The sequence below is a fragment of the Rhipicephalus sanguineus genome, chromosome 5, assembly GCF_013339695.2.
Source record: "Rhipicephalus sanguineus isolate Rsan-2018 chromosome 5, BIME_Rsan_1.4, whole genome shotgun sequence".
NCBI classification, from domain to species: Eukaryota; Metazoa; Arthropoda; class Arachnida; order Ixodida; family Ixodidae; genus Rhipicephalus; species Rhipicephalus sanguineus.
In genome coordinates this window covers 72,885,107-72,912,832 of record NC_051180.1, presented here as the reverse complement: position 1 = coordinate 72,912,832, position 27,726 = coordinate 72,885,107, and the positions used below count along the sequence as shown (strand labels likewise).

The 27,726-nt window shown below is 47.6% G+C and overlaps 1 protein-coding gene across 1 annotated transcript in view; it reads right to left on the bottom strand.

Moving 5' to 3' along the window:
- LOC119393761 (protogenin) overlaps positions 1 to 27,726 on the bottom strand; it is a 338,054-nt gene that overhangs the window by 20,688 nt on the left and 289,640 nt on the right. Inside the window, exons 12-19 of the mRNA XM_037660896.2 lie at positions 26,124 to 26,315; positions 25,646 to 25,771; positions 20,923 to 21,111; positions 20,307 to 20,423; positions 19,682 to 19,844; positions 16,159 to 16,289; positions 15,176 to 15,349; positions 14,610 to 14,768 (exon numbers count right to left, since the gene is read on the bottom strand). Coding sequence (XP_037516824.1) covers positions 14,610 to 14,768; positions 15,176 to 15,349; positions 16,159 to 16,289; positions 19,682 to 19,844; positions 20,307 to 20,423; positions 20,923 to 21,111; positions 25,646 to 25,771; positions 26,124 to 26,315 — 1,251 coding nt within the window. The remainder of the gene's footprint in view (positions 1 to 14,609; positions 14,769 to 15,175; positions 15,350 to 16,158; positions 16,290 to 19,681; positions 19,845 to 20,306; positions 20,424 to 20,922; positions 21,112 to 25,645; positions 25,772 to 26,123; positions 26,316 to 27,726) is intronic.

The window sequence follows — 27,726 nt, the reverse complement described above, 5'->3', positions numbered from 1 at the left end:
AATAAAAACGACTTGATCCGATTTGAATAGTACAGAAAACAGTAAAACCTCAATATAGCGAAGTTGGTAAAAGCGGCAACTTACTTCGTTATATCGAAACTTCGTTAAACTGAAATTCGACCTTTCATGCAAGGCATATTACCGAAGGATTAATATAAAACTGAGAATGCCACAAGAATGCTCGACTAATACGGCAACATGATTTTTTTTTTGCGTGAAAAAAAAAATTTGTTGAGGCTGAGGTGCAGCAATCACAGTTAGATGCCTTGCCAGAGTGTCACATGTAAAGACTAAACAAATGCAGGTTTAAATTGTGCATATTATGCTGATGCGGGTTGTCAAATCCTCGCGCGTTGCCCAGAGCAGTGCGACGCCTTTGCTATCATGTTGCCCAGCCGAACCCATTTGCTCTCCATGAACGCGCAACATCGAAAACCGTCACACGTTAGAAAAAAAGAGTCACAGTTTCACCGCGAGAGCGAAATAGGCAGTGCTGGGCAGTATCGAAGATACATGTATCTCAGATACTATCTTAGATACACTTTGGGTATCTTGTATCTGTATCGCGATACGTCTCGAAAGACGAGTATCTGTATCTGTATTTCCGATACATTCGATAATGTATCGTGTATTTTAAGATACAAGATACTTCTATTGCAACACAGCCGTACGAAACAATAACTGCTGGCCAAACTCCGCTTCTCAAGCTGGTACTGGTGCCACTAAGCGATCTGAATAAGTCTAGGGGCAGTGACGTTATTTTTACTCCAGAGTCGTCCAGTGAGGGTAGATCAGGAAGACAAGCACGCGGACGTCTATGCCCAGCCCACGTACCTTTTGTTTTCTCGATTTCTTTTCTTTTTAGTTGCTCCAATGCCGCTACACTTGCTCATAGCCACTGTCCTGCGCCGCGTACTCCACTGCGTGCGGCGTCTATCGTGCAAATTCTGATGTTGTTACAGTGTCGTTATTGCAGATTCTTTTGCGTCTTGATCCGTAACGAAATGTGATGTGTGCAAGAATGGGGTTGCTTTGCATCGCGTGGATTTTACATATTAGCGATTTAAAAGATCTCGAGGATATAAGTTTGACTTGCATGCAATGAATTAATATATATGCAAATAAGATTCTAACAACTTTAGCACCACAGGTACCGATGCTAGATCTAATAGAGCAAGCGTTTACCTAACAGAAAATATCTTGGCGTACGGTATTTTTCACTTCCATCTGCATTTATTCAAAGAATTTATGAAATCATAATTTGATTATGCGCACAAGGCACAAGTGCTTTCTTAGCTGTAATTTTGCGTCACGTATACATTACCTAGGTCTCTGCACTGTTTTTCCGGTCTGCTCACTGCAGTATGTCTTTTGTAACGCGCTCCCAGAAAAAGATTGCTGCTTTATTCTTCTAACTGTCAGCTTTATTTCTACTACTGTTTACACATTTACACGTTGCCAAGGTGATTTTGAAAACAAATATATTATTATCTGGGCGTGCCTTGAGTATACAGTACAAAATATTCTACTTACCGCTTAAGAAAATAGCGAAATTGAGTTTGCATTATAAAAATGGAAGAGCCATCTTAAAGATGTTAGGAAGGGGATTCGAGAAACGTTGTTTTACTGAATGCTCCGTTTTACTCATGAGCGTCCCAACGAGCCGTTTCAGGCAATTTTCCATAGGCACTGAATTTCACATTGTCTCAACCAAGCCCTTAGCCGGGGGTGGGGGGGGGGAGGTGGCTGAGGGCTTGGGGATAAATAATGAAAATAGGTGCTTTTATCAAATAGTCAAGGTTTTCAGCAAGTGCCCCCCCCCCCCCCCCCCGGAAAAATTTTTTTGGCTACGGGCCTGGTCTCAACAGGTAAGTTGACGATACTTCGTGATCGTAGCTGTTAAGGGCGCCGTCTATATCGTGTTTCTGTACTCATTCAATGTGACTGTTTGATAAACAACCACCTCTCTATTTTACTTACATTTGTTTTCCGGTTTTAGGCCTTCTTAAATATTTTTCTTATTACTAATCGCTACGTAAAGGGAGCTATAAGCAGCAATAGCGCGAATAGCGGGGGTGTCCTGCGATGCTTTGTGCAGCTACACAATACGTCTGAGACATTTCTGTGTTGCACATATTCTCTCGTTCAAGAAAAATTGCTAAGAAAATGCACGTTAGTGAGTATATCAACAAAGAATCCCTTACGCCAGCAGCTAAGTAGAACATGGAAATTCATTGCAGGTTTACGTCATCTACATATACAACAGGGGTCTCAAACTCAGCTTATACATCTACGTCATCTACATATACAACAGGGGTCTCAAACTCAAACTCAGCCGCAGTCGCGAAATTTAGCTCCAAAGGCCCGGGGACAGTGAAGATGGTGGGGTCGGAGATAGTTTGAACAAAATGACGTTGACATTTGAAAGGAGGCCTTTGACATATCTCATATATAGGTCATTTCTGAAGGGGATTTTGAGTCCGGATTCCCGAAACAACGATACGGATGTATATAACGAGTGAAATCTGGACGCGGATTGAAATATAGAGTTTTTGTTCCACGGTTATGTTTCAGCACATGGTGACCACGTGTTCCTCACGAAAGAAATGCTTGAGACCAGTCATGTCTGTGTAGCTCACTCACATACTTATTTAGAAAACAAAAAAAAAACATGGCTGATCCTTCCGTCATAGGAATCGGTATAACACGAAAGTGAAACGTGTCTTCACAGAAGTAGTGCTTATTGTGTAGTGATATAATGAGACCTTGTACAATGTCTATTCGTGTTTGGCAGCTATAGCACCGTTTGACGTGGATGCACCCATGTTGACAGCATGTCTCTATCGCGACGACTAACGCCCATGATTATGATTAAACCGTTGTGGTAGCTGACGGTGTGAACATATATTTGGACACAGCGAATCGTGAATCCCACGTAAGGATGATATCAACAAGTTCATAATCAACACTGGTACCCGGTATGCACTTCTTCAAAGCATCGTCAATTAAGGAGAGAAACGGCACGGTGTGCGCTTTCTAGTAATGGGTAGCCGACGCCTGTGCTCATGCATACATAACACACACTGCGCTTCAGCAACACGGGAGGTAGAGGTTCGTAGCCTGAGCCGCAAACACGTGCGTCCCGCTGGTTTCTGTCTCGCAGGCGCTGCTCTCGCTCCACCAAGGCACGACATTCGCCCGTCGAAATCTCGTCCTTTCTGCAACGCGTATTGCAGCAGTTTTGTTAGCCGGTGCTCTCGCAATTGAAGCAGTCGGCGGCGGAGAAATCCTGTTGGTGCACGTGGAAGCTGCACTACTCCGATGAGCCGACGCACGCTAACACGAAGCGAAAGGCAAAGAAAGACCTTAACCAACGTAACTGCGTCAAGGGTGCCTCGGCGACGCCAGCGTGGCCAGTCTACCTCTCTGGTATCGAGACGCTGTAACCATGACCTCCGATATCGCGTGCAATCTCGGAGTAAGCGCTAGTAAGTGTCGATCGTGAAGCATTACTTCTTTTCACATCTCACAGACGGCGGCACCACCTTGCTCCGCCCGCCGCGAAAGAGAATGTGTGAAAGATATAAGGCGCGTTCGCACCGAGTCTCGCATCTCCTGAGTTAGCTTGGTCGGTAGGGCGCCGGGCGCTTGCCGTCGCGGCCGCAACGTCCTGGGTTCGATTCCCAGCGGGGTATCTTTTTCTTGGTTTTTTTCTTTCTCACCCGTTGGCGTCCATTTTATCAACGTCATATCCGTGACGGTTGTACTTGGTGGACCCCGGCATAAAACACTTTCGTGTTAAAACAAATGGAACAGAGACGGTCATGTGTGCCGGCCGGGCCGCTAGCGAACGGTCGCAAGCCCCGTATACACCATGCGTTCCCCGCGCCACTCCCCCCTCCCTCCCCCCCCTCCCCCCCAGGAAGAAAAGAAAAAAAGTGGCTATTAGAGTTGTTGCTGCTGTACACCTGTCCGGATATACAGTATTGTGCAAACTGTCTTTTACGGACAAGGTAAATGTCCACACCAGTATTTGCGCCATCGTGCGAAGGCTTCTTGTTGACGTTATTGTGATTACATGGCAACCCGCTAGCTGGTCGGCAAGTTGAGCAGCGACTCCCATCAATTACAAGCAAAACCAAGCAAAACCCAATTACAAGCAAAATGACAAGCAAGAACCGCTGTCAGCGAAGTGTATAAAGAGTTGTCCTGTGAACAAGCTGAAACAAGCCCCAATAAGTTGTTTTGGAAGGCAACTAACGTACTTTGAGCAAGAAGGGCAAAACTTTTGAGATACTAACAGACATTTCATGCAAGTGAAACTAAATAGGTCACAGTTCAGAAATTTTCAAGGAGACATCTTTGTGTATAGGCGTTTGCTGCTACACTGTATGGATCTATAATAACAAATATGAGAATGTATCGAAGTATCTTAGGATACAATTGCCAAGTATCGTATCGGATACAATTAGTGTGGCAGTATCTTGTATCTGTATCTCCAATACTTTTTGCCTGAGTATCTTGTATCGTATCGCGATACAATTTCAAAGTATCTTTGCCCAGCCCTGGAAATAGGGAATCCGATAGCAACAAAGATGAATGTTATACAAATATAGGCTAGCAGTTCACTCCTTCAGGAAATGCAGCCACTGCACTAAGAGGACAATAGGACATGTTTACTAGCGAAAAAAGACGTGGACGAGAAGAAGGAATACAGGACAACACTAGTAAACATGTCCTATTATTCACGTTACCAACTAGCCCAACTTTCCACCTTAAATGCACTAAGAGAAGTGTCCTATCTATGGATAAGGGGCTGATCCAGGTGCCTACTTTGGGGGGGGGGTACAAAGGCTGAGGCCACCACATCAGCAGCGCATTTAGGTGGGTCACACATATTTACAACAGCCCAGAGGGGATTATGGCGGCGCCTAAGAAGCTTTCGTAGGAAATGTGCATAGGGAAGCAGGAAAGGGTAGAGCGATGAGGAGAGAGGTAGAGAGCAGGGACAAGATTCTTTTTACCCCTTTTGGGCAATGGTAGGCAAAGCAACCTGACAAAGGGGGCAAACTCAACAGGCAGCGTGACAAAGGAGATGGACAACAGGCACTGAAGGGAGGGGGCGGGGGCTGGCTTTAGGGGGGGGGTGTAGGGGGGCGATCGCTGCTACCCCTCCCTCTCTGGATCTGCCACTGCTATGGCTTCAATGGAAGTTTTGCAATTAGAGCACAACACCTACAAAGGTATGAGCCGTCTGCTGATCCCCTCTAAAGATACTGCGCACATGTGACCACACCCGCTGGTACAAAGTACGGAATTCCTGTCGGACTCACGCAACTGCCCCCCCCCCCCCCGCCCTCCCCAACCCTCCGGCTCATATCTCCATGTGCCCATCGCGCGGAGAAGATGGTCAGCTCGTTGCATCTCTGCTTAAGCGCCGTTCGTCGGCAGCGGCTCGCGCACTTTCACTCGCACATGGAGCATACGATGCGCGGGGTGATGTAATCGCGATTTGGAGTTGATGAGGAACATCATGGCGAAGGCAAAAAATTCGGCTGCAGTGTCTATATGATTGCTATCGCAAAAAAAAAAAAAAAGCAATATAGCAGCGGGCTAAGATCGCATGAAAGCACGGCAACAGCCTGAATTACGGCGCTTCCGATTATGGTGGACACGTTACTGTTTTCCGACATCGCGCGCTGGATCGAGCACGTGGGACCCGGGCCGGTGTCACGAATTTCGGTCGCCGCTATGACTTGGCTCTGAAAAGTTTTGTAATTCGGCTTTGTAGCAAACATCCACGTGGTGTGGCTGGTAATTCCGAGCTGCAGCCCCCCAAAACATCGGTCGATTGCCTAAAACTTGTTTCAGCAGTGCCCTCATCGGGCAAAAAAGAAAGAAAAAAGCTTTCACTCGCTGTGAATGGGCCCGTTAGTTACGCTCGCTCTCGCCTGGAAATTTATTCTTCATGGAGTCCTAAATAGCATCTCTGAAGCTCAGGATCAGAGCGAGTGAGCTCTCCGATAACAACCAACAAGCGTCGTCGTCTTTTTTCTCGCCGATCGGGATGGCTTGCAAGATACCAGCCTTGTCGAAGACAACAGCTTCCTGAACGATCGCGATCGCTTGCAAGATAACTCAAACTCGTTACATCTACTGCTACCGCTTCTACAACTAATCATGCTTGTTACTTGACACGCGGCGATGACCAAACCCCATATCTGGTGCTAACACACCGCACCCGTGACAAAGAATACAGAACTACACCACTGTAGTCACAGAACACCCTGACAACATCGCGCGATACGATGTGTGGTTCCCGCATGCCACGCATTAGTTGGATTCTCTCCCACTCCGCCGCTCCGAAGGCGATGACAGCATCGAGGTGCGCCACTTCCCCGCAGCCGCAGCGGCTGTTTGATTTGAAAAATGCGTTCACAAAATAGTGAGCCAGCGCTACCGCGACTTTCGTTGCCCTTTATAAAGTTACTGTGGATTTTCCCTGATGGGAACACAATTTCCCTGAGTTTTCCCTGAGAATTTCCAGACTACCCAAAATCCCTGAGAATTCCCGGTTTTCCCGGTCGGTAGACACCCTGGGCTGGTTAAAGTACATGCTAATCCTGTTAAATAAACTAGTACCTTTCATTTGTGCTATAATTTATTTTTCTTTTTAATGAATAAACCGCGTGCATTAGGACTACATATTGCATGTTATTTCGGATGTGTTCGCGAAATCTCCGCGTAATTTGTGCATCCCCTCTTCGGAGCTCCAAATCCGTGAAAAACAGTGCATAAATTATGCGAGTAAATACGGTATTTTTCCCGCTGTTAAATATCTTGTTCAGTATGGAAGAAAGACACCCCTTTTAGAGTGTATCAGGAGGTCTGATTGGTTATTCTAACACGAAAGTACTCAAGGGGGGACGCGGCTTTCGTATCGCGAAAAATGGCACAAAAGTCGATTTTTTGAAAATCACATTTTCAGTTTCTGTAGACCTTTTTCTATCAGATTCCAAAATATTGTTACGGAAAGGAAGTGAAGGAAGACGAGGGGCTGAAGAGCTTGACTGGCGTGCGAGTGTGGTGGTCAGCCATATTGACTCTTTTACCAATCCTTCTCTGTAAATATATATTTTATCATATTAGTGGAGGTGCTGGGTACTACAGTAGGCAACGGAGCTCCGCAGCGGACGTCGCATCGCCCTCCCAACCATGGCTAACGTTGAGCCTTCCACATCCGACGTCGCTGTCTCCATCAACGTCACCATCGCCGCCACTCGTTTTCGTACCTCCTAAGGATCCCGGTACATTCTGTGGGACCGATGGCGTCAACGTTGAAGGCTGGTTGGCCATGTTTGAATGCGTGAGTGTACCGAATAGATGGGATCCCACACTTCAGCTGGCCAATGTGTTATTTTACTTGAGGGGCACGGCGAAGGTGTGGTACGAGAACAACGAAGAACTCACTAGCTGGGACCAATGCAAAGAAAAGTTGCGAGAGGTATTTGGCAAACCCGCCCGGCCGTAAGATCGCCGCCAAAAAAAGGAATTGGCCTGCCGTGCCCAATCGTCCACGGAATCGTACCTCTCATACATTCAGGACGTGCTGGCTCTCTGCCGAAGGGCGGACAATTACATGACGGAAGGTGAGAAGGTTGGGCATGTGCTGAAGGGGATCGCCGACGACGCATTCAACCTCCTGATGTGCAAGGGCTGTTCCACCATGGATGCGATCATCAAAGAATGTCGTCAGTTCGAGCAAGCAAAAAGCCGCCGCATTCTGCAACTGTTCACCAGACTTCCAAACACCGCTGCCACATCAACGTGTGAAGAGCAGTCGACAGCGCACCATCCTCCACCGCCGGAAGACGTGACACGAATTGTTCGTCGTGAACTGGAAGCGATGGCGCCCTCAGCATTCTATTCGTACAGCACTGATGCCACCCCTGTTACCGTTCCTCTCGTTCAAGCCATTGTTCGTCAGGAGCTGGAAAATATCGGAGTACATTCTGTGTGTTCTGTCGGCACACCCAGAGTCAGCGAACGCCCTTCTGCCACGTCCTCCTCAAACCGACGATTCGCTCCACGTTCTCGCAACCCGGCTGAGTGGCGAACTGCAGATGACCACCCAATATGTTTCACCTGCCACCGCGTTGGACATATTGCTCGTTACTGCCGCAACACATGGTCCTCGACACCTGGCGCACCAACCAATATGACCCGTTTCGACGGTAATGCCCACCACTTTTCAACCGCTCCTGAGTCCAATGGCGCTGACAATGCCGCTCATAACACTTGGTACAGCCACTCGCCTTTGCCACATGGACACCAATCTCGTTCGCCGCAAACACGTCGCCCATCGTCCCGTTCGCCGCAGCCACGACGCCTATAGTCCCCCTGGGCTTTCGGCCGCACCATTTCGGAAAACTAAGAAATGCAACCCCCGGAGGTGGTGCTGCATTGACGACTACGGCAGCAAATCCTCTCTCTGTACCCACTAGACGAAGTGTGATTGACGTTGACGAGTAGACGGCGTACCTCTTCAAGCACTTGTCGACACTGGAGCGAACATATCCGTAATGAGTTCAAGCCTACGCACACGTTTAAAGAAAGTCCTCACACCAGCAGCTACACAAGTGCTCCGTGTGGCCGATGGCGGCACGCCGAAGGTTTTTGGTATGTGTACTGCCCACCTAAGTATAGTCGACCAACCTACTTCAGTCATCTTTGCCGTGATTGACCGCTGCCCTTAAGACGTCATCCTTGGACTGGACTTTTTGTCAACTCACTCTTCCCTCATCGATTGCGCTACCGGCATCCTTCAGATAGAAATGCCTCAGCCCGTCGCTGCTTCCAACACTACCCCGCCGCGACTGTGCTGTCTTCAAGATGTGCTTCTATCACCTCAGGCAGCCACCTACGTCGTTTTGACTGCACAGCCGCAGGTTCCCAACGGTGATTATGTCATCGATCCTCTCGTTGACGTTCTTTTGAGCCGGAACGTTGCGGTTCCGCATACGCTCGTGACTGTCACCGACAACTGTACCTCGCTACCACTTCTAAATTTCAGCTTGTGCCCTCAAGTATTTCCCCGTGGCATGTTCTTGGCCAACATATCTGATGCTGACGAATATGAAATTGCCACTCTCACCGCCGAGACTGATTTACTTCCGTCTAGTGCGACTAACAGCTCCTCTTTGCCGGATGATTTCTCGAAGATGATTGCACCCGACCTCAACCCTGTGCAGGCCAATGACATCCGTCGCCTTCTCGCATCGTACAGTGACATTTTTGATTTTGACGACAGACCTCTAAAGCAAATGTCCGTCGTTCAGCACCGTATCAACACCAGTGACATGAGTCCTATTCGTCGGCGCCCCTATCGTGTCTCCCACACTGAGCGCAGAGCGATCCAAACGGAAGTCGAGAAAATACTTAGCAAAGGTGTCATCGAACCATCCGACAGTCCTTGGGCCTCCCCTGTCGTCCGTGTCAAGAAAAAAGATGTAGCTGGCGCTTCTGCGTTGACTATCGCCACTTAAACAAGATCACACGAAAAGACGTATACTCGCTACCACGCATTGATGACGCGTTGGACTGTCTGCACGGAGCTACATACTTCTCGTCTATTCATCTTCGGTACGGCTAGTGGCAGATTTCTGTCGATGCAATGGACCGCGAGAAGACTGCCTTCATAACACCTGATGGTTTATACCAGGAGCATTGCATAGGCCCTTTGGCCTATGCAATGCTCCTGCGACATTCGAACGGATGATGGACTCTCTATTGCGAGGTTACAAGTGGTCTACTTGTCTTTGTTACCTTGACGATGTGATTGTCTTTTCTTCCACCTTTGACAGCCACTTGACGCGCTTCGCTGCAATTCTCGCAGTCTTCAGAACAGCCGGGCTTCAACTGAATTCCAAGAAATGTCAGTTTGGCCGACGTCAGATTACCGTGCTGGGACATCTTGTTAACGCTGACGACGTCCAACCAGATCCTGAAAAAATCCGCGCCGTTCGCAGCTTTCCTGTGCCCCGCTCTACTTCTGACGTGCGGAGCTTCATCGGCCTATGCTCTTACTTTCGTTGTTTTGTGCAAAACTTCGCCAACGTTGCTAGGCCACTAACAGATCTGCTGAAGAAGGACGCCACATTCTCATAGGGCTCTGAGCAGGCTCAAGCGTTCGCTGCTCTCATTGGCTTCTTGACTACTCCCCTTGCCCACTCTGATCCTTCTGCTCCAACAGAAGTCCGCACCGACGCCAGCGGGCACGGTATCGGAGCAGTTCTCGCTCAACGGCAGCACGGTCGACAGTGCGTCATAGCTTACGCCAGTTGCCTGCTCTCTTCCCCCGAGAGAAATTATTCCATAACCGAAAGAGAGTGCTTGGCTTTAGTTTGGGCTGTCGCCAAGTTCCGCCCATACCTATTTGGCCGCATGTTCTCCGTCGTTACGGACCACCACGCTCTCTGCTGGCTCACTTCTCTGAAGGACCCGACCGGATGTCTTGTTCGCTGGGCTTTGCGGCTCCAGGAATTTTCGTTTACAGTCACGTACAAGTCTGGACGTTTGCACAAGGATGCAGACTGTCTTTCTCGTCATCCGGTGGATCCTCCTGACCCTGCTGCGCATGATCCGGATAGCTGCGTAATGGCTTTTACTGACGTGGGCGACATGCGCACCGAACAACGTCGGGATGAGTCATTGCGCACCATCATCGACGCCGTCCAGTCTGGCAGCACCGACGCCCCATTCCGTATGTTCGTGCTGTATAACGGCATCCTCTACCGCCGCAACGTCAGCGTTGAAGGCCCTGAGCTCCTGCTTGTCGTTCCTCACCATCTACGGCCCGTCATCCTTGAACAACTTCACGACACACCGATGGCGGGACATCTCGGAGTTTCGTGCACATACGACCGCGTGCGACATCGGTTCTTCTGGCCTGGACTATACCGCTCCGTGCGTCGTTATGTTGCTACTTACGACCTATGCCAACGCCGGAAAAGGCCTCCTCTGCTGCCTGTTGGATTTCTCCAACCAATTGAAGTTCCCTCTGAACCATTCTATCGTGTCGGCCTTGACCTGCTTGGCCCTTTTCCGACGACGACTCTGGGAAATAAGTGGATCACCGTCGCTACAGATTATGCGACACGTTACGACATCACGAAGGCCATGCCAACTGACGTCGCGGATTTTCTTCTTCACGACGTCATCCTCCTCCACGGTGCACTCCGACAGCTGCTGACAGACCGCGGCCGCTCTTTCTTGTCCAGAGTTGTCGACAACCTCCTTCGATCTTGTGCGACCGAGCACAAGCTGTCTACCACCTACCATCCACAAACTTACGGTCTTACTGACGTCGCAGATTTTCTTCTTCACGACGTCATCCTCCTCCACGGTGCACTCCGACAGCTGCTGACAGACCGCGGCCGCTCTTTCTTGTCCAGAGTTGTCGACAACCTCCTTCGATCTTGTGCGACCGAGCACAAGCTGTCTACCACCTACCATCCACAAACTTATGGTCTTACTGAACGTCTTAACCGCACACTCACACAGATGCTTTCGATGTACGTCTCTCAAGATCATCGCGACTGGGACGCCACGTTGGCCAATGTGACTTTTGCGTATAATTCCTCTCGACATGACACCACGGGATTTTCATTTTTTTATCTTTTGTATGGTCGCCACCCCATATTGCCGTTTGACACCGTCTTGCCTTCCGCGCCATGTACTACCATGTACGCTCACGACACCATTGACCAGTCTCACATGGCTCGTCAAGTCGCCCGATCTCGTCTCGCCACGTCGCAGGATATGCAAAAAGCCCGCTATGACCACCGACATCGTAATATGAAGTTTGCCCCAGGTGATTGGGTGCTTCTTTGGTCACCATGTCGCCGTGTAAAGCTCTCCGAGAAACTCCTGTCCCACTACTCAGGACCCTACCAAGTCTTGCGTCAAGTTAGCGACGTGAATTACGAGATTGCGCCGTTGCACTCCGATTCGTCAAGTCCGCCACCTGTTGACATTATGCATGTTTCGTGGATGAAGCCCTACTTCTCTCACACTTCATCGCCGGACCTGCGCCGAGACGGCGCTACAACGCCCGGGGGTCCTGTTACGGAGAGGAAGTGAAGGAAGACGAGGGGCTTAAGAGCCTGACTGGCGCGCAAGTGTGGTGGTCAGCCATATTGACTCTTTTACCAATCCTTCTCTGTAAATATATATTTTATACACTCAAACAACCCCGTATCAATATCTTCACTGAAAACCACGTAGAAGTGCTTTAAAAAACTTCTTACGCCTGCCAAGGTGGCAAAAATTATTGCGGAAATCGCAGAAAAACACTGATTTTCAAAAAATCATAGCACCGCAACGAAGCCACCGGGAGCCGATATTTTGGTCTCGTCGGAAAGGGCATTTCTCCGTCTTCAAATTCCCTGCCTCAGCTGGCTCCTTCCTTCAAAAACAAGCACACGAAAAACAAATGTCCGAAGGTCGTTTCGAGGGCTCCGATTGGCCGCATCCGCCACGTTGCCCCAGCGCGGCTCGCTATTGGTCCGATGCACGCTTTGGTAGATCGTCGGCTGCTGCTGTGCTGCTTGCGCGTCACGAGGTCACGGATGTGGAAAGTAGCGGTCTTTGTAACGCGTTCGCACTCGTTCTGCGTTCACGGCTCGACGATCACGTGGAATATAACTACGTTTCAGTTTGGAGCTGCAAGCGGAAGCTCGATCAGATTACGAGGGCGCCCCCCACTCGTAGCAAACATCGTGAGCGCGCATCTTGGACAGACCCTTTAGCGTTGACTCGTCGGATCAGCGGTTGGAGGTTTTGCTTATCAACACTTCGGACGTCGTGACGAAGATAATAGCAGGACGACTCCTTGTACTCGTGACCACGGATTACGTACTTCGAAAGAAACATCGGGCACCGCGGCCGGCGCGTCTACTTCCCGGAGTCGTCGCTAGGCCTAACTCCGCTCACCGCGCCGGCATGCGAGACGAACCTCGAACTTTGCGGGCAAGAACAACGCGTTAGCGGACCCGCGGCAGCGTGCTTCTTCGTAAGCAATGAAGCGCATCGCCCCCGGCTCCTCGGAACCGCGGATGGTCATTTTACGCATCGGCAGCGGACCCCACAGCCAAGCTCGTTGCGCAGCGGCTGCGCGTCGGCGTCCCGAAATGCGAGACCAAACACATTGCGCGTCGTTTTTCCGTCGCCTCACCTAGGGATATTGCGCATCGTCACCAAATGCCGCCACCCAGCACATCGCGTGCCGACCTTCCTGGACTCCACGGCCGAGCAGTTGGAGTTGAAATAAAGCACTGTTCATGCAATTAGGCGCGCTTGGAGCCGTGCGTGGTATCGCCGCAAGCTCTCATGAATCATCTGAAAAAATAAAAGCCTCGCAGATAACCGTGTTCGCAACCGGGTGAATGATGAAGCACATCACAGTCGAGATTTACAAGTGAGCTTGAGTGAAGCACGGAGATGAATTTACATCTGCCCAATTCGTGTCTTGAATAAACTGCTAAGGAATTTCTATTCCACCAATGTCTTGGCCGTAACTTCCTGTTATTTAGGAGGAAGGGATAGGCTGTCATGATGAGAGCCACTCTTAGTATCCTATAAAAATTATTCAATGATCAATTGCAATGAAGACTTAATTATGTTAGTGATAGCATGAATACAAGAAAGCTCGCAAAGCATCACAGTATATAGCCTAATCACATTACAATATCTTGTTTTCTGTCATGTTTATTACACCACTTCATAACTTGCTTTAAAATCCATGCTATGTGCCAAACGAGACCTCCAGTTACGCTGCAGGATCATTTTAGAACTACATATGTGCTCAAAACTTTCAAACGTCGTTTTCTCAAAATGACTTTTTTGGCTAATGAGGCTGCTTATCCCAGCCATATCTCTGGAACCACTCATCAAATTTCCATAAGTCTTTTTTTATTATGTACTTGAATAAATTTCTGAGGGGGTGACAAGCCCATTTTTTCAATATATTGTGTCTGTTATTTATTATATTTAATCAAAATTTGATTGATAATATCCTAATCACTAACACTAAATTCGATGGTCTGCTAAAGCTTTTAAGCAAGGAAATTCAAACAAAGGGCTCTGTTACCCCCTGAAGTATCAATCTGGGAATCATCATAGTTAATTTCACAGTTCCAGCACCTTTTGAAAATTCTCCAGGCCTGGGATAAGAGAACCATGTGCACTATTCTGACATACTGCCGTAACTTGAGAACCAGTGAACATAACTTCATGAAATTTTGTAATTCTTCTAATGCTTTTGCTATGAGTCTATCCTGAAAATTTCATTAAGATATCTCAATAAACAAAAAAGTTGGTATCCGAAGGTAGCCTCCCCCCCAGGTTCACTACATCCCGATATTGGCAAGCAAGTTTTATATTTGCTGCGTTATGTACCTGATAATTTGTTTATCCATGGTGAACACATCATGGTTCGATAGTTCTTGCTCAGCATTACTAGTAGCGCACTGCAGCATTTGCACTTGCGAGACGCATTTTGCGGTTCAACGCCACCAAAGCTACTCGAAATGGCACATTACGCAGCTGACCTTGAGGGTGCGGAGAGATGGTGCTGCGTGATGGCACACTGATGACAAACTTGATGACTTGGGTCAGGGGACCAAGGCCAGCTGTGGTCTGGGCTTGCATGCGTAATGAGTACACCGTGTTGATGGACAACCCATTCAGTATAGATGTCAGTTGCGTGCCTGTGGAAAAGAGAAATTATTGTTATGGTCAATGCGTTTTATCCAGTCTTGGTTCCCTGGCAACTGAATTAAGAAAGAACTAAGCAATTAATAAAGAATTATTCAAGCAACAATGGATAAAAGGAAAAATCTCCGGGACTGATATCAGGGCCAGGAGCTTTCCTAGAGGCAGTAACATTGTGTCTCGGAATGAAATGTCTTATCTGTTGCTTTTCTTGCTTAGTGGCAGAAGCATGTGGAGGAGCTAGCCACTGTCATTCATCCTACTGCATTCCGTGGTTGATGCAACTTTACTGACAAGAATGTAAGAACTGGCACAGCAAAGATGAACAACATAGCAAAGCTTTAGGAAGAAGCTATAGAACTTGACTGAATATATTTAGTAAGAACAACTCCAGAATGCTGACCTGGTTCTTGCTTATTCTTCCACTTGTCAACCTGTGTTGTGTCAACCACGTTGGCATTGTAGAAGATGTGGTAGGCCTGAATTACACCATTGGGGAACTCAGGCACCAGCCAGTTGAGCCTTATGGAGCCAAGGTCGACAGGTGCCCAAGTGATGTCTCGGGGCACGGTAGGTGCTGGTAAGGCAAAATGGGAAGTGCAAATTGGATGATGCAATATAAAACATATTTTCAAAGTACTGGAAAGCAATCATCGCAGTCACAATCATCAGATTCTAAATTTGCTTCAAGACAAAGCCTTCTTCCAGCAACCTCTGCCCTGCATGGGCAAACTAAGTCCCACACTTGCTCATTTTTTACTGTCATCACTTCATCCAATCCTTTCTGTAACACCAACTTGTGTTACACTGATAATCCACAGGTTAGTAAAATTTGTGAGCTGCGCAACTCCACTTTCTGGTGGTTTTTGATCACACTCTTACGTCCTTTCTTCAACCTCTTTTTGCTAATCTCAACCAGAATTTCAGTTATATGTACACCGATTTTTGCTGTCGTTCAAACAGTCATCTGTTTGTATTTTAAAGCTTTCTCTATCGTTTTACAACTTCAATTGCTTAATTGTGCAGTTACATTCTCGATATAGTTTCGTTGTTATCCTATAGGTTTCAACCAGACAGGTCATACTCATCACAGACTTACCTTCACAGTGGTTACCTCGGCTTGCACAAAGATGTGTGTCAGTTAAATCTGCACACCATCAAGACTTTCGTCCGACAAAATCTTCCAGCATTTAGTCTCGACACTGGCATGGCCAGAGCGTGGTGTTTGGGAGGACCGACCACCCCCCTTCCAAACAAATTTTTCGCTGTGCCTCTTATCCTCAAGACTGTATTGGCATCCATTTTTTGTGCAAGGGTAGCACATCTTCGACTGAAGTCACATGATTGAGCAAAAAAGAATTTGAGACACAGAGGATGAGTTCTTACTGTCCTCGCTTGTCCTACATTCGATGAGCTGACTGAAATGGCCAGGGCGATTGTCAGCCTCGTGGGATCTCACGGCGAAGCCATACAACGTGTATGGCTGCAGGTCCTTCACAACCACTTCCGGTGTCGTGCTTGTGTTGCAAAGAGAGAAAGGAAGAAAACAGGAGATAAGAAACAGATCTTACTGAAGTGTCATAACACTGAAACGTCACAGATGCTACGTGACGGCAGGGTTTGTACAGGTCTTTGAAAACCTTGAATTTTAAAAGTACATTTTCAAGGCCCTTGAAGGTCCTGGAATTGTATTCTGTCCTTGAAAACCCCTGAATTTCGGGACCAGTGTAATCTAAAGCCTGCAGTGCGATCTGCATTCTATTGTAGATTAGCGCCGATGCGGCAAACTTTCCATTTCAGAAACAATACACCGTGCGAGTGTGCATGTATTCTGTTGGTTGTGGGAATCGAGCGCACCCTCCCGGACTTTGGCGCCTCGTTCCCCAGCTAACGCGTGTGCTGGCCCCGTGTGGCTCGAGCGCCGGGAACCGCTGTTATTCGGCGACATGGCTACCGTGGCTACGCCGCCAGGCCTTTCTGCTTGGTGCGAGCCATGCGTTGGTCTTCCCCGCGCGAGCCACGTGTACGGACATGCCCGGAGCATGCTCGCGCCACCACATGACCACGCTAGCCCACGTCACTGCGCAACGCCTGTCCTCATTGGCCGCCAGTGACAACCCCCTTCCCCCTTGAGCTCGCTTCTGGCTGGCGCTGGCTTGCTCGCGAGGGATGCACTGAGGCCGGCACGAGAGGTTGACGCATTTCTCTGGCAGGCGGCTTCTCGTCCGTGTGCTCGACTGCTGCCCTTTGTGTGATGGTCGTAGCGCCGCTGGCAAGCGTACTCGATCGGTCTTGCGGAGTTCCCCTTACGGCAGTGGAGAACGTCGCGTCCCTTCCCGGTCGCCTCGTAGGGTTAGCTTTGTGCTAAACCTATCTCCACATGGTTCATGCCTATTTCTATCGTTCATTTCACTCCTCACCCGTCAGTGCATCTTGTCTCACTTTCTCTCTCTCTCTACTATCTCCTTACGACTTCACTCTTGTATCCTGTATTTACGCTGTTTTTCTCCATGTCAAGCAAGCAGTGCATGTGGTTAGTACACTGTAACGATGTCAAGCCTTGCTAATACTATAGAAGTCTCAGCACTTGTCCTGAATATTTGTTCTGTGTTCAGAACTACTTTAGATGGCATCAAGGCTAGACCTTTCTACAGTATATAATAATACAGTTAAAATTCGATCTAACAAAACCTGATTTTACGTAGTTGCCAATCTAAGGAAGAAATTTGCATTCCTCAGCAGCTACTCATAAGGTTAAATGTTGTTGTCAACTCGAATTAACGACACTAACTTGGAACCAAAACCGGTTTAACGAAGTTTTTTCTGAAATAAATTTGTAAAAAGAAGCACTAATTTCTTTCTATTTTTTACACAGATGGCGTTTTTCTTCAAGTATGGGCACTATAGCCATTGCGTTAAATAATTTGTCACCCATAGTAACAAGCCTGGTTTTATTTTGACGAGGCTACACGCCACCCACATACACGGAGCATTGGACTCAACAGTTGCGCTGTTACGTACCAGATGGTGCTATGGGTGGCGGTGGTTTATTGTTCCTGTCAATGCTACCACAGGAACGCTATTGTGTGCTTTCATTAGCTCATGATTTATGCGACAGCTGACACTGGTCATCTCCTCGCAACTTTCTTGCTTGCCCTGCTTTCATAATCACAGCATTCATTCTTCCCGGCTTTGCATTTTGGCTGCATGTCATATTTCACGTGACTGTCTACCTGGCCTGCATCGCCTGGACCACATATGTGAGGCACAATGTTTGGGATACCTGAACAGACTTTTCAGATGAGCATGCGTGGATTAGTGGTAAATACAGTGCTATGGTAGATGTTGGGTGTCTTTGTGTTAAGATTTTAGGTTTCGAAGGACTGGAAAACCGCTTTCTTGAATTTACAAACTTCCCATATAACAAAGTAATTTGAGCGTGGTGATGACTTCGTTAAATCGAGTTTCAACTGTATAAGTGCGATAATTTAATATATGAAACATTGGTTAATGTTAGAGCTGTGCGAATAGCAAAATGTTCAGTGCGAAGCGAATTCGAATATTTCTCGAATATTTCTAGAATATTTTTCGAATACTTTGAAGCGAAATTGCAGTTAGAGAGGTTTCCTAAGCATATTCTTATGAGATGGCAACATGAAAGTGTTTCTTTTCGCTAGGTTGATGAAGCGCTGGCAGGGTGGTTTTTCATAGTTGTGTTATCAAGCATGAGGCAATGTAGAGGCCGAATTGTATTTATGTACATGATTTGGTGCAACCAAAGTGTTGCCGACAACACTTTACATGTGATAGGCAAAGATGCCATTTCCTCATCCTCTCCTCCTCTTTCAACTGCTGTGGAAGCCCAACTGATGTGGCGGACAAGGGTGTGCTCCCTTCAAGTCCGGAGTTCCAAATCTGCCTCGTAGACATCGATATATAAGAACGTCTGAAATTTTGGATGCTAAAAAGCTTCGGCTTCTGATTTTCCGGACTTCCTGCCCAAGTTTCAGGTCCAAAACAGCATTAATTGAGCCCCCACCTCTGCCACATTTTTCATCTCCATGTTGGAACCAGCGTTTTCTTGAGTTAATACATTTGCAGCTGTAGCAGAGCTTGAAAGGCAGCTTTGCCGCAATGACGGAATGTGATTAGGTGAAGCATATTGAAAACCTAGGGACCACTTCCAATCGAACGTTGGCTGTGTCTTGGCAAAGTTCGACCGTAATGGAGCTTGAAAGGCAGCTTTGCTGCAATACCGCGGTGTGTATCGAAAATCTAGGGACCACTTCCTATCGGACGTTGTCTCTTGTGTAAAGTTCGACCGTAGCAGGGCTTGAAAGGCAGCTTTGCCGCAATGCTGGAATGTGATAAGGTGAAGCATATAAAAAATCTAGGGACCACTTCCAATCATACATTGACTGTCTCTTGGCAAAGTTCGACCGTACCGGAGCTTGAAAGGCAGCTTTGCCGCAATACGAGAGTGTAATGAGGTGAAGCATATTGAAAATCTGAAGGGGCCACTCAATCGGACGTTGACTGTATTTGTTTTTGGGAAGTTCGAATAGTTCGAATAGTAAAATTCCAGTGCGAATCGAATCGAATAGCAAACCCAGTTCGAAAAATATTCGAAATTTCGAATATTCGCACACCCCTAGTAATGTAAAAAAAATCCTCACATGGATGCCGTTTTATAGTCCCTGAGAAACGTGTGACAGGCCCTTGAAATTCTTTGAGTATGCTTGAATTTTCTCTTTTGAAACCTGTACGAACCCTGTATGTCTGTTTATTTAAATATAAAAGCATGAGTGAATAATGAAAACCTAGGGCTTACTGTCATGCAAAACTGATCTCCTGCACTGACAAATTTTATATCACAACCCAAACGAAGTTTAAGGTTACAGTAGCTTACCTTCGAACGTAATGTACCACAGAAGAGTTCATGTGGTTTTGGGGATGAACAGCACTGTAGCGAACAGTGTAGTAGGTGATGTTGTGAATAGAGTTAGGAGGCTTCCAGGACAGGTGAATAGAACGTGGCGATGTTGGCTCCGCTTCTAAGCCACCGGGTGGGTCTGTGCACGAAAGCAAGGAACACCTTACCACATGTACGGTTCAGTAAAGAGCCCCTCACCAGGCATCACTGCAAATTTTGGTTACGCACTGGTATCCGCGAGGCACCGCCAAGGGCGAATGTTAACGGAATAATTTTTCGGTCCAGTCCACCATCACAGGAGTTAGATGAAAGTGAACCAACCTGTCACCATTTCTCCAGAGGAGATATTCACTGTCAGGGACCGTGCAACGACGCATATGTGAAAAGCTGACGCACACTTTGTCAATAGATAATGTCTTGACAACCGGTGACTGTGAATGACGCTATCATTTTACGTGAGATTTACTTGCTTTGCTAGGTCGTATTCGCCCGATAAAGAGTTAAACTCTTAATTAATGCTTGGACTGCTCTATTCTTCAATGTGACACCACAATGAGACAATGTGGTTGAAGTTTGAGCAAACATAAAATGATGTGCTTACCCACGTCACCCTCTACTGTCAGGTTTTCAGGGTGGGTCAGGATTGTCTGTACAGCTTCCTGGCCATCCACAAGATGGTTGAAGCAAGATACATGCACCTCGTACCAGGTTTGAGGTCCTGAAATAGATTCAAGCAAACGTGTGGTCCGTTTTACACCGCATTCTTAGTGCACGCATCACGAAAATGAGGTTAAAGTGAGGTGTTTATACTAACTAAATGGAGTACGCTGCCGATCATATCTGATCAGGGGTCTCCACTGGCTTTGTCTATTGGCTCAGCGGTTTTGTTGTATGCACATTGTATTCTTGTTTTAATCGCACCGCATAAAATTAAATAAAGTGCAACTTATCACAAGTTGGCTCAAAGGTACCTTGAAACAAGAGCTACTCTCAGAATTCCTATAATAGGCAGGTGTACCTTGATCTCAGAATGGTCAAACATCTGCACATCCACCGAGCATCATAGCCCAATTGAAATACATCTGCTGTGACTAAAGCTAGAACACTCAATTTTTGAACTCAGCCATAGACTGCTGTAGCAGCAGCCGCAATAAGTAATGTGAAGGCAGCGTAACCAGCATTTCCTGCAAGTGACAGATGTCAGAGTGGTAACTCACTCAAGTTGTAGACTACATAGGAGAAGGTTGTGTGGGGCAGGACAATCGGGTCCAGGAACTGGCTGCCCTGCTCTCGAAAGCGCAGCCTGAAGCCCGACAACGGGTTCTTTTCCTCGGGGGACACAGACCACCGGGCCTCCAGGGTAGTGGCATTGATGACGATCAGGTACAAAACTGGAGGCAATGGCACTGCAAGCAGTGAAGAAGCTGATACTCAACACCACTTTCACCGTGAAGTGTCTTTGCCTGTGTTTGCTTGTTCCTTTAGTCATTCACTTTATAGTAACCTCAGGGGGCATACATCCCATCACAGATGGTGGGTGCACACTGCCTGACTAATTTCTGAATAATAAATGGAGCTTCATCAATGTCAGCTAAAAACAAGAAATACTTGTGAACGCTTGTTATACTGAAGTTAGTGGGGCAGGAAACAAACTTTATTGCAGGATAAGGGAAACATTATTAGAAGTGGAATGGGCATAATGCAGTCGACCTAATGTGCGAAATGCACTCCAACAATGTGGAAGCTTACGACACTTGCAATGATAAAAATCCTCATCGGAGAGTGGTAGCATGACATATCAATTTTGAGCAAAGAAAGATGCAACATCTGACAAGCATATCTTATCAGATGCAAGATGCTGAGATGGAAGATGCAAGATCCTGAGATGCCTTGAAACGACATTAGATGTATTCACGGTTTACAAATGAAGCTACTGATCTTGCAGGTTAAAAAAAAAAGGGGTCATGAAGCACCCCTTGGGCTTGTTGAAAAAACACATTCTGCAGAAAGCAGACACGGCTATGAACTGCTCAGCCAAATATTGCAGTCTGGCGCACCGCTTAAAGTTACAGGTGGAGCGCAAAGTTGCCGTTTTCTCAGGCACCTTCCTTTCTAACAGAGGCCTGTTCTCACTCTCGTCTGTGGGTGGGCGCCTGTCACCCGATGTCACGCTTTAGTTTCTCCACATCGCAATACACATAGCATCCTTATTGGCCAATAGCCGACATAAATCAAGAGTGGGGTTTGGATCAGATTTGTGTGTATAGTTGATCAGGCTGAAATATGGAAAATCTTTGTTGCGAGTTTTCAAAAAGATGACTGACTTCTCGTAGAGCCAACTGTCATCTACTGAACTCAGCATGCTTGCGCACGTTCGAGCGTAACTTAAGTTTGGCCGCACTACCTTTTCGGTATCGCAGCCCATCGTGCCTCGCTTGTTTCGATTAGTTTTTTTTATTGTATGTTACACGTAGATTCAAATCTTAAAAAACTTGTGTGTGGCATTGAGTACAAATGCCATGGATCTCATGCTGACTTGATCAGTGCGTGCACAGATAGAGTTGCAAGCAGGTTCTTAATTAACAGGCCGGAGAGCGGCCCCTCATGAACCATAAGGGTTGGATTATAAGCTGAGCATTTTAATGCTAGTATTATTCTTTTGACAAAGAATCACACGCCACCACATGCCTAACTTCTATGGAATGTACCACATGCAACCTCTGTTTCCCACGGTCAGTGGCAGCCACAGGAACATACCAAGGTTAAGGGACTTATGTATTCACCACTCGTTAACCTTGGTTTATCCCGTGAAGTTGTAGTGCAGGCACTGCAGTGATTTTCCAAGTGTCGTGCAGCCCACTCATGAGTTTCGGCCGCTTTTCGGCTGAATGCCTATTCTTTGCTGCTCGGCTCAATTCGCAAAAGGTGATACCTTGCCCGGCAGCGCGCATGTACTTTGCTCTGTCGGCCGTGGCCACATGGAAGTTTGCTTGGAAGTTGAATGCTGCTCACATGTGCGGTTACGCTAATATGTTTTGTGGCAAAACATGCCAGATGGACGTTCTGATCCCGGGCAACACATAACAAACGAATTAACTATCTTCTGTTAGGTTGTCGCAAGCACAGAGAGACTGAAATCTGCATTTCTAAACAAGGTGATGAAAAGACAGGCCACCAGAATTAGGTATAAGATAAAAACAACACCCTCCGTCTTTGAAGCATAGTGTAGAGGTAGCGTGTCAGCTTCAGAATGCAATGTGCGTCGAAGGAGTGAGTTTTAGCCCCACTCATTCACGTTTTTTTTTTTTTTTTTCCAGTGCTTGTGTTTTGTCAGAATTATGATTTGGGCATGATCAGAATTTTCAAAAACAATTTAAAGGCCCGATTTTGGCCTAAAACGGGTGTGCTGCACACCAGTGTTGAGCGTGTGTCGCGCAGTGTGCCAGTCTCCCAGTACCCTGCACCACACTAGTCCAATAATCATGTATGGCACTGGGACAGCGCCACTGGGTTTTCCAATAGGGTAGCCCACAATGAGCGCATGCATCGTGGCACCTCCACTCGCGAGGGAACGTGAACGTATCCACCGTTCTATGCGACGCCGATGCTGTTGATGCTACGCCAGTGGCACGTCACACAGGAGATCCGCCACCACAGAATCAGACACAGAAAGCCTGCAATGTAGCCAGCTATACTGCCAACATATGGTGACAGCAAAGGATTACGCTCAGCCTGTCCTTTAAGTTCACTTTTTAGGGGAGCTCAAAAAAATGCAGGCAATTCCCACTACCAACCGATCATACCTCACTGTTTATTTCCTAGTAAAACGAGCAAATCTTGGTACGATTTCTGGGTACCTTCTCATGAAATCTCTTCCTTGAAGGCCTTCCTAGTCAGCTTGAGCAGTTTACAGCGCTACAGGCAGGCACTGTTTCAAAATAAAGAAAAGAAATGCTGGCCCGCCAACAGCGAACAAGTGGTCGCGCGCTCACTTCCAAGACAAAAACAGCGGCTTGGGGTGGCTTCACCCGAGCGCACTCAAAGTACAGTTACTGTATATGCCCCCTAAGGAAGCATATACAGTAACTCTAGCTCGAAGGGCCATCCAGCTCTCCCTAGTGGTGACCAGTGGATACACCGTGCCAGAACACACAGCTACAGCACAGCGAGAAGCAGCCGACCAGAACCATGAGTTGCCAGCAGCAGCCGTCAGCACCGCCATGTTACGTGGAAAGCAAACCACACAACATTCAAGCGAGGTGACATAATGCACTGGGCGGAGCACCTAGAACGGCGTTGCCCTCGCCTTTGGAATGAAGTGAGTTGAGAGGGAATGCATCACGTAAATATAGTGGTTGCTATGTCTCCGGTCCTACTTTAGCTTTTCAAAAAATTCTTTCGAATATATATTCCTAGGAGGTGTTCAACTCATTCCAAGGTGTTTTCCACGCCAAGCACGAGGGGCGATTCATGACCCCTTTAATATAACTGCACCCTTATCTACCATGTGCTACAGTGTGAAAGCAATACAGTCAACTGCTGATTTTTCGGACGGCCGATTTTCCGGACATGCTCGAAAATTCGGACGCTTCCGCGGCACCATCACCAGCCCCATAGACGTCAATGTATTAGAACGTCCGAAATTTCGGATGGTGAAACTCTTCCGTGTCCCATTTTTCGGACTTTCTGCCCAAATCACAGGTCCGAAAGGCATTATTTGAAGGTCCGACCTCTGCCGCGTCTATCATCTCATAGCTTCAAACCAGCGCTTTCGCGAGTCAATCTGTTTACAACAGCAGCAGAGTCCAAAAGTAAGCTTTGCCGCAATGCCGAAGCGTTATGGGGTGAAGCAGACCAAAAATTTAAAGGGGCCGCTATCCCGGGGCCGCGCGGCGATGTCTTTACGGATAAGCAGCGGAAACGCACGGAGGCGTGGTGGTGGCAGGTGGAAAACGCACCAGTACGGCTTAATCGCTGACAACCCTTACGATAAGCATCTTCAGTTAACTGCTCGGTAGGGCATGCAGCCTAGCGCAGTTGCATGCGTGCTGCGCGCATTTAATCTAGGCGAGAATCCAAATGCGCCGCGCCGCCATTCCTGCTGCCTCTTTGTGCGAGACCGCCAAGTGCGCCGCACAGATGCGTTGCCTTCACGGATGAAACCAGCTCGTCACTGCCGCACCCATGTGCGGTCAGGAACAAAGTGCGCATCACGAACCCTTTCATGATAAATGCGTGCGTACGATATAGCAACAGTACAGTGACGGCGTCAGCTTAGTTGGCAACGTGCTGCACGATCAGCTTGACATGGCAGCAAATGCTTCGTATCGGCGGAGATTTGGCGATGTGTGTGCGCATCGTTTACGTGCGCACACGCATCGGGGGAAGCCGAACGAGTCGTCCGCTCTTCCGCCACAGTCTTTGTGTTCCGCGTCATCGTTTCCAAACGCTCCATGCGAGAGAGCCGTAACCTATTCCGCACTTTGCTGATATCAGCGGCGCTCATCACGAGATGCAAAAGTGGCGGTTGGCACGTACATAGTTAAGCGGGGTTCGTGGCAGGTACCGAATGTATTTGCGAGAGCCTGAGCGCGCACCAAAATGCCTGATAATTGTACTGGGAGGCATTAAAGCTATTTCGGACGTGGCTGTGGCGATTTGACCGCTTGAGCGGAATAAAAAAGCATGAATTCGTTTTTTCGGACTGCCCGATTTTTCAGACGATTTCGCGGTCCCTAGGGAGTCTGAAAAATCGGATGTTGACTGTAGTGACATATTCTGAAATGGGCTTTTATGTAACCTTACCTGAAGTCCCCATCATGTTACACAGTTTTATTTAATCACCTAGGTTTAACACTAACTTACTTGAAATCGATATTTCATGCAACATTGTCAGACACGTGTGTGTAGAGAGAAGTAAGCCGGCAATAAACAACTCACTAGTTGAGGAGGACTTATGAGGCATGCGGTACGTGACCCAGGGCCAAGCGTCATCCGAGAGAACTGGAAAGCCTTCAGCTGTTCCAGCCATAACTCGAACATCGTACTCCTTGGTTTGTTCCAGACCTGTTGAAACACAGAGTTTGTCACCACGAAGCCTCTTTCATGTCCTTGCAGCCTTTCTCTTCAGCAGTGCTGCAATTTTTCTTTTTCTCGCAAAGATTCCTGTAAATCTTTTAGAGACATGTAGGAATATCTTTTGTGGTTGATGTGACACTACAAGTTAAACAATCACTACAAATTCATCAGAATCCGAGCCAATCGAAGTTTAGAGGTATCTTTTTTTCTTTTAAAGCAGGGGTATAAGCATGAACAAACATTACTTCATGGATGACATTTCACACGTTGAGATTCCTGCAAGTTACAAGGTCTAGTACTTTCCATTAAAACGTACCAGGAACTCAGAGAAGCAACCCACCAGTGATGGTGTACTCTCGGACGGTTCCCTTGACAACCAAGACATTGTTGTAATTCTGCCCGTGCAGGCGGTAGTGGATGCGGTAGAATGCGATGTTGCCCCTGGCAACTGTTGGAGGGAGCTCAGTCCACGAGATGTGCATGGTTGTGGGAGTAAGGCTGGTGACAGTCACAGATGGTGCACCAAGTGGCACTGCAAAGAGGCAATCAGAACTAAATAAGCAAATAAAAACATGGCATTTGTTATTCAGTTAACAATACTACGTTAACAAGCTAACTTAGTATTGTTAGCTTGCTCTAGTGAAGTATTTTGGTCAAGACTCAATTTTCACTTATTTGGTGGTACAGTCGATCCCGGGTATATCGAACTCGGATATATCGAATTATTGGCTATATCGAACAGTTGAGAAATCCCCTTGAATTTCCCATGCAAAAGTATGGGGTTGGTGTGCACATATATCAAACTCCCGCACAGCGAAACATCCGCTATATCGAACGCTGCCCGCGCCGAAGCCCAGAAAGTGCATGGCTTCAGAACGGCGCAACAAGGAAGACGAAATTTTCGTCTTCCTTGTTGCACCGTTCTGAAGCCATGCATCTGTACCAACTCGCCCAATTGTCAGTGCTACCCAGAAAGTGCATGTTTCCTAACAACTATTGATCATTTTTCGGCCGCGTTCTTATAAGTTCCAATCCCTCGTCGCGCGCAGGTGACGAAAGTGCGTTGCTCTAGTTCGTTGTGCAAAGCTTGTCAGTTCACCGGTATATTTGACGCGCGGTCCGCAGGTTTTAACGCATGGGCTAGTGTTTTTCAAAGAGGCTGATTCCCAAGGGCACCAAAATGAGAATTCGAAGTGACTTCGCAGTCTTGTTGTAATGTTTGCATTCCCTTCATTGTCTCTTCGCGCAAGATGGCATGCAGGCCCGCAAAGCATGGCCTTTGAGATTCGCAACCTCGTGACGTATTTTTAGTGTTTTCGGTTTTAAAACGCTGATCTCAGAGGCTATGCTTTTTTTCGCATTTTTCGCCAAAGTAGCGGCTGCCTTCTGCAAAGGCACAAGTGCCATCGGTATCGCTAACATGTCGACGGTGGAGAAATGTTTCTTCGTGCAGCGGTGCAGCGTTGTCTCTTGCAGAATGTGTACTGTGTGTACTTCGTGCTTTGTTCTTGATAAATCGTCATTCGGAAGTCGAACTAAACATTGTCCCGCTCGTAGCGATAAAAATGATGACCGGTGCTTGAAACGACGTCAAGTAAAGCACCGCCGTGCAATGTTTCCTTACGGGCCTTGGTACCAGGTGACGACTTCGGGCGTGTCATGACCGCCGACTACGGCGTACGGTGCGTCAGTGAATTTTGCGACTTAGCGTTTCCGGGCGCTGTATCGGACGGGAGCACAGCAAGTGACTTCATCGGTGCAGATAACGACGTAGCTGTTTCTGACTGCATCGATGCCGAGATCATAGCTGACGTTGCCGGTGCTGCGGAAATGGACCCGTGCGGTTTGAAGATGCCAGCCGCCGCTGCCACTGCTAAACCCTTTACCGCGCTACAGAGCTCGCATCAGCGTTCAGCGTCGATCACCGCTGTTGTGGCGGAAGG